Raw genomic sequence first — 6,484 nt, 5'->3', positions numbered from 1 at the left:
GTTGGCTGAATTCTGCCTCGATTCCATTACTGCCATTTTGTAATGTATTCGCAATTATAATTTCAGATTCTTGTATTCTCCTCGACCTTCCGGCTACATCGACCGATACGGTCACTAAATGTCCTTTCATTATGCTTTTATTATTAATCAAAACGAAGAATTATGTTGCGTGTTAAACTCGACAAAACTGTACCGTATACAATATTAATACAACACCTCCATGTATGCGTATATTTGCATTAATTCTTTATTTTAATGTAACTAAACAAAAAAGTCATTTTATCAATTAAAAGAACAATTAGGTGTACTCAATAATTTTTTTAAAACTATGCAGTATAAATGATAAAAGAAATACATTGAATATAGAATGCTAATATTGCAACTTTCAAGTTGTAAAATGTATTTCTTTTTTTATTTCTATAAAATAGTAATATTTGTGGTTTGTTACACATTTTCTTTTATTTTAAATGTATAATTATTTTGTCAAAGTGAAATGTAAGATATAGTCATATTTAAAAAAAAATATACTTCATTATTTTACAACGATAATATTTTTTTCTTAAAAATGAATTTGAAAATAGTAAATATCTAAAAACTGTCCAGGACATTCTATAACATACGAAAAAAAAGAAAATTAAAGAGGTATCACGTCAATAGAGCTATGAGATATGAGAATTTAATTTTAAACTTTTTGTATGATCATTTTGTGTGTACATCGAGGAACCTGGTAGGGATTGGGTTTTCTTTGGGGGATTAGTAAAAATCTTCGAGACAACAATAATGTAAATAACTTTGTATATACGCAACGACAATCATGTTACGCGTCTATAAAATATAAATATATATAGATACGAATTATATACATATATTCATGTATTTACGAGTGTATGCGTGTGTGTATGTATGTGTGAACATATGTTATATGTATGATGTATGTATGTATCTATAATGCATATAGGACAGAGAAATTACGCGATCAATTTGTACGGTCCGCGAATGCATATTTTTATGATAAATTACATGTACAACTCGTACAACAGCTTTTGTTACTTGTCTAACAACACAGAAAGAAACGGGAGTTGTTTTTGTGTAATAGAATTACGCTATCAAAGTGCAGGACCTATTACGTATGTATGTATTTAATTAACGTATTACGTTAACCTATAATGTACCAACGTGACGTTTTGTCTTACTGTGTTGAATCAAGTATAACAATAATGATGTCGATGGCAATGGTAAACGATGGGGCGATGATGGTAACGAAATGCGATTACGATAAACGATAGTAAAAACGACGATAACGCTGTTAATAACGGTATCAATGATAATGGCAATGTTAAAGTGGCGGCAATGAGTATAATAGAACATGAAATATGAATCATGGTACTGATATCGATAAGAATAGTAATAACGATAATAATAAGTTCGTAATGAAATATACACATACATAAACACGTACATCCTCCGAGAAACAACCACAGTATGACTTGTAAGTAATGATAATGATTTAAATGGTAGTGATTCGTATGATAACGATTAAAAGAAAAAAAAAATACAGTATATTCTTGCCATATTATTTTGTATCGTAAATTTTGTTTCTCAGACTTTTAATGATTAATATACTTCTTTTAACTCCTGAACCGTTTTATGTGACTAACTACACAGTGGTGCAATAAAATCATTCTAACAAAATAGTCTGAGTAGTATGAAGGTATGACGCATTTTTAAATTATGCATCTAATGTAACACAGCTGTTTAAATGTTCAGAACTAAATTCTTTTCCTTTTTAAATCTTTCAGAGACATTTCTTTCTTTCTACTTGTGTTTAATTTTAAATTGAAATAATGACCTGATTTGTTTTTAATCATTAAAATACAAAGTATAAGGTGAGTTGATTACTATTAATTTCTCAAATAATGAAACTGTAAAGGGAAAGATTTTATTATTGTTTTTGCTTTATCGGATTGCGTATATTTATTTATTAAATATGTTAATGTAGAAATATTTTATTCACCAATATATGAAATAGTAAAATAACAGACCTGCTCAATGCATTTTGCTCTATGAAATTTTCTACAATTGTAACTAACATACTATGTAATCTCTAAATTCCCATCAATATCAAGTTTTATTGAATTATTGAAGTTTTCCAAACCATTTTTAACACGTTCATCTTAAAATTGAAAATAATGTTAAAAGGTTTACTGTTATATAGGAATTATAGTTTTATTTAAATTGATAACATTATTTCGTAACAAATTGAAATAAAAATTTATCAAAGTATGAAGAGTAATATATACAGAAAAAAGGTAAATAGTAATTTATTCACTTTATAATTTATATCACAATGGAAATATATCATGACTGCAGGATGTTTGAAAATTATGGAAATCACCATTTATAGCACCACTGTCCAGAGGTGGAGCTTTATACACATATTTGCCCTTCTTTACCTACTATTATTATAAGCCTTATATTAAGACTTACAGGAAATAGAAAATATAGAGAAGAGATTAACAAATTTAATATATCTATTTTCTCTATTCTACATAAAAAATGAAATAATATGTGAAAAATATTTGCATTAGGTACATTGTACTATTACAGGCATCTGAGATTGAACAATACTGATTTATTAATTCACAAATCCTCGATAATTATGTTTACAGCTTTAAAGTTGAGCTTGACATAAACAAAATAACGTATATCACTTAAAGTCTTAGAAAGAACAATATTAATTTAAAATTTTTGCATAGAATTCATTAGATGATGATTAATAATATAGAAAATGAAAGTTTTGTCGGAAGAATAAAATATCCTTGCGCATGTTTGAAAAATAGCGCCGGCGCAGTACACGGATACTCCTGAGGACATTGGATTGGCTGTACAGTTCAGTAGACTTGCGGACAGCGTCTCGGTCTTTTTAGTATAGCGGAGTGCATCCGGCGTGATGTTGTTGTGTGGTGTTTTGTGTACTGCGTTGTCAGTTTCTTTCGGTGCAATTGTACAAATCGTAATATTTCTTCTGCAAAACTCAAACATCTTGAAAGTGCAAGCTTCCCTACCACCGGGAGCTGGTTAGTTTCTGTTTCATTACATTTTCATAGATATGTTGAGAATATTGGAAGTCACAGGTTCTGTTTCACTTTGCGTTATATTAATTGATGTAAAGAGGTCTATAAGATAAGAATGATTAAATCAATTTAATTTAAATAATAAAAATTAGTGATAATTATTGTTTTCTAAGTAGTTGGTATATTTAATTCTCTTTTTTAATTTATATAGTAATCCGATGATTTTATTCCAAAAAAATATATTTAAATATTTATTTAATTTCATTCGCGTATATTCTTTTCAATTATCTAATTTACATAGAAATTCTTAAATAGTCGAACAAAAAATTGCAAATATCATACTACACGAAAGATTACCTAAATTTTAAGCATAAGATTTATATTCTTATCAGTAAGTATTTATTCTAAAAGCATATAGCGATTCTCTTTCATATATTTTCATTTTGGCGCGCATTTTTTGAAAGCGAGTGTTCAACTTCCATGGTGGTGTGAATATGGCGTGAAGAAAGTTTGCAATTTATATGTTATATGGGTCCAAGCTATCGTGACCCACGTAAATTATTGTAATGCACGAGATCAGTGCCGACCTACTTGAAATTATGTCGCTGAAGAAACTAGGTGGCAGAATCTACAAGACACCTTAGGTAATTCAGTGGTCAGCTGCAAGGTGTGCGTCGACTAATCGATATTATTATCGGTGCCACGCTTCCCGGTGTGCACACAAACATACGCATATGTAACATCAAGTTCTACGTAAGTACTATACAATTCCCTGACATACGGAACATTTAACACTGGTTAGAGTCACGCTTCCTCTGAATGTTCCCACGCAACCAGAACTATCTGTTGGATGCAAATGATATTGAACTTGAATACCAGAGACCTTTGGCAAATTGTATCGAATCATTTTATAAGTTGTTTCCCATACCGTGATTTCAATGTAATATACACATGAAATCACTTTCCATTTAAATTACATAGAGTTTCAATATAGAGATTTAATAGAGTCTAAACAACAAATGTTATTTATTTACTAAGTAAACAAACATTTGAATACGTGTAAGTTATTTTGAGATAAATAAAGTTTATTAAATTTAATAATAATTTAACAAATAGAATGAGGTAAATGGAAGTAAATAATTTTTATTTTATAAGTAAAACTTGAATTGAAAATAAATAATTGTAGATTTTTCATTATTTTATTTAAATAAATACAGTATTGTCATCTTAATTGACTGAAATTTAAAACCATATTAAAGTGTTTATTTGGGTAAGTTCATAATTCATCCTGCCCAATTTAATAATTCATGTGAATAATAGAATATTATGAATATAAATGACATTTCTTTTAATTATACTGTTTAATTACTTGCAGTGCAAATAGTTTTGAGTAGTTTTTACGTAGTACTTCAAATATAAACATAATGATTTCTTACATTTAGAATTAACATTCTAATTTTCTAATTAATATTTATAATAATAGAATCTGATAATTCTGATTTTGCTATAGGTATTTAAATTAATTGTACGTATAACTGTAGATTCGAATTGAAACTGCTTCAGTAACCTTTCTAGAACCATGATCTCGTTTTCAATGATCCGAACTGTTCTACGTTTCTTACTCTTCTAAACCAATGCAGTAGACCTTGGAAGACCTTACACTCTCCCCACCCTTGCACGCTCAACGTATACACTTCTCCTGGAGAAGGGAAATGGTACTAACCTTGTCTTCAGAGCCAATTGGCGCTGTGATAGAATTTTATGATGGCTTATTTTTCGAGTGGCGACGTGACCTTGGTTGGTGTCGTGACAACGCTTCGTGTCCCAATCTACGCCTTTTTGTGCTATCGTGACGAAATTTAGTATCATATTAAAAATTTTATATTAATATACAGTGTATTAAAAATAAAATATACTATTTCAATCTACATATATTTTAATGTTTACAATTAGTAGTAACTGTTATAAAAAATGGATTATGAAGAAGAACTGCTATTTATGATATTTTGTTATGTTTTCAGTTTAATTTTAATATGTAGACCAGGGTTTCTCAACTCTTTCTGGTTTATGGGTTCTTTTTAGAAATTAGAATTCTCTATTTTCTTCATATCTCTTTAAAGTTGGAATTTATAAAAAATGTACATATATATTTGTATTGGATTTTATTTACTTATATAAATCTATATACATATGCATATGTGTATATGTACTACTATATCTACATGTATCTATCTATACTTATAGCATAAAATTAAGTGAACAAAATAGACTTACCTCACTTAAGAAATTTCGTAGCTCTCCAATTCTTCTTAGAAACTAGTTATTTTCAATAAAATTAAACAACAAATAATTTTTTTTTTGGAAGTGAAACAAATCATTTAATTGCACGTACATTAATTTTCTTTTAATGTAAAACAATTCATGAAATATGTAAATTAATTCGGAAATAAATTACCTCTCAAACAACTTCAAAATTAATTTCAAAATAATGAAATTTGAAAATTCCTCAAAATTCCATAGTTTTTCATAGTTTCAATATTTTCTCTAACTATTTAAATCATAGACTACGATAAAAGGTAAGAATGCCCAACAAAATAAGATATTTTTAGAAATATTTATGAACAATTAATTAAAGCGTAGAGTAATAAAATTTTTAAAATCCTCGAAAATAATAAAAATTTTTTCAGAAATATTTACAAGTAATTAAAATAGTGTAAATTAATGAAATTAAAATAAAATAAAATAAAAATATATTCAGAAATATTCGCGAGCAATTAAAGTAGTGTAAATTACTAATACCAAAACAAAATAAAATGTAAATAAAAATAAAAATAAATTAAAAATATGTTTAGAAATATTCTCGAGCAGTTAATTGAAGCGAAACGTTTCCTTCGCGATGGTGAACCGATTAGCCCTGGTAATCAAACTGTTGGCAATGAGGTTCCGTGTACCGCACGAGAAACTGGAATTGGATAACAGGTGAGGGTTTAACTACGTGCCCAGCAATAATCCGTAACGAGTATCGGGAAGGGGTTGTAAAGGCATGGCTTGTAACGGAATCGAAGGTAAAGCCTCGAGGACTAATCAGAATCAATTTACATTATTTTCACCATAGGAACTCGCGTCCCTATCGATTTAACACTACCACCACGGCTAAAAATACCCAAGGTGTGCATCGTGAATCTTTACATTACGCGACTGCATGAAAAGTTTGCGTGGTTGAGGAATTTTTCGGAATTTTAGAAAAAGGATCTGCTTCAAAATTTTGCATAAACAGATTCCATGATTTGTTCACGATTTTTCCTGGATTTATTTTAAATTTTAGAAATCTTTTTTTGGGAAGATTTATTTAATATCAATTAGTTCATTCAATTATTCAATTAATTTTAATATATAATTTAAATTAAAAA

The 6,484-nt window shown here is 28.4% G+C and overlaps 1 protein-coding gene and 1 long non-coding RNA gene across 3 annotated transcripts in view; both read left to right on the top strand.

Annotated features, from left to right (window-relative positions):
- Positions 1 to 896: 896 nt before the first annotated feature.
- On the top strand, positions 897 to 1,672 carry LOC108548319 (uncharacterized). The gene is made up of 3 exons (XR_001890257.1): positions 897 to 1,131; positions 1,208 to 1,489; positions 1,604 to 1,672. It is a non-coding gene; the product is annotated as an uncharacterized LOC108548319 (long non-coding RNA).
- A 1,165-nt stretch (positions 1,673 to 2,837) lies between these two features.
- LOC108548307 (uncharacterized) overlaps positions 2,838 to 6,484 on the top strand; it is a 14,541-nt gene continuing 10,894 nt past the window's right edge. For both annotated transcript variants that reach the window (XM_017901177.1, XM_017901176.1), the window contains exon 1: positions 2,838 to 3,077. In XM_017901177.1, coding sequence (XP_017756666.1) covers positions 2,951 to 3,077 — 127 coding nt within the window. In that variant the 5' untranslated portion in view covers positions 2,838 to 2,950. The remainder of the gene's footprint in view (positions 3,078 to 6,484) is intronic.

This window comes from Eufriesea mexicana, unplaced genomic scaffold (genome assembly GCF_001483705.2).
Source record: "Eufriesea mexicana isolate 0111107269 unplaced genomic scaffold, ASM148370v2 scaffold1532, whole genome shotgun sequence".
Taxonomy (NCBI): Eukaryota; Metazoa; Arthropoda; class Insecta; order Hymenoptera; family Apidae; genus Eufriesea; species Eufriesea mexicana.
The sequence above is the reverse complement of the archived record's forward strand: the minus strand, read 5'-3'. Positions and strand labels throughout refer to the sequence as shown.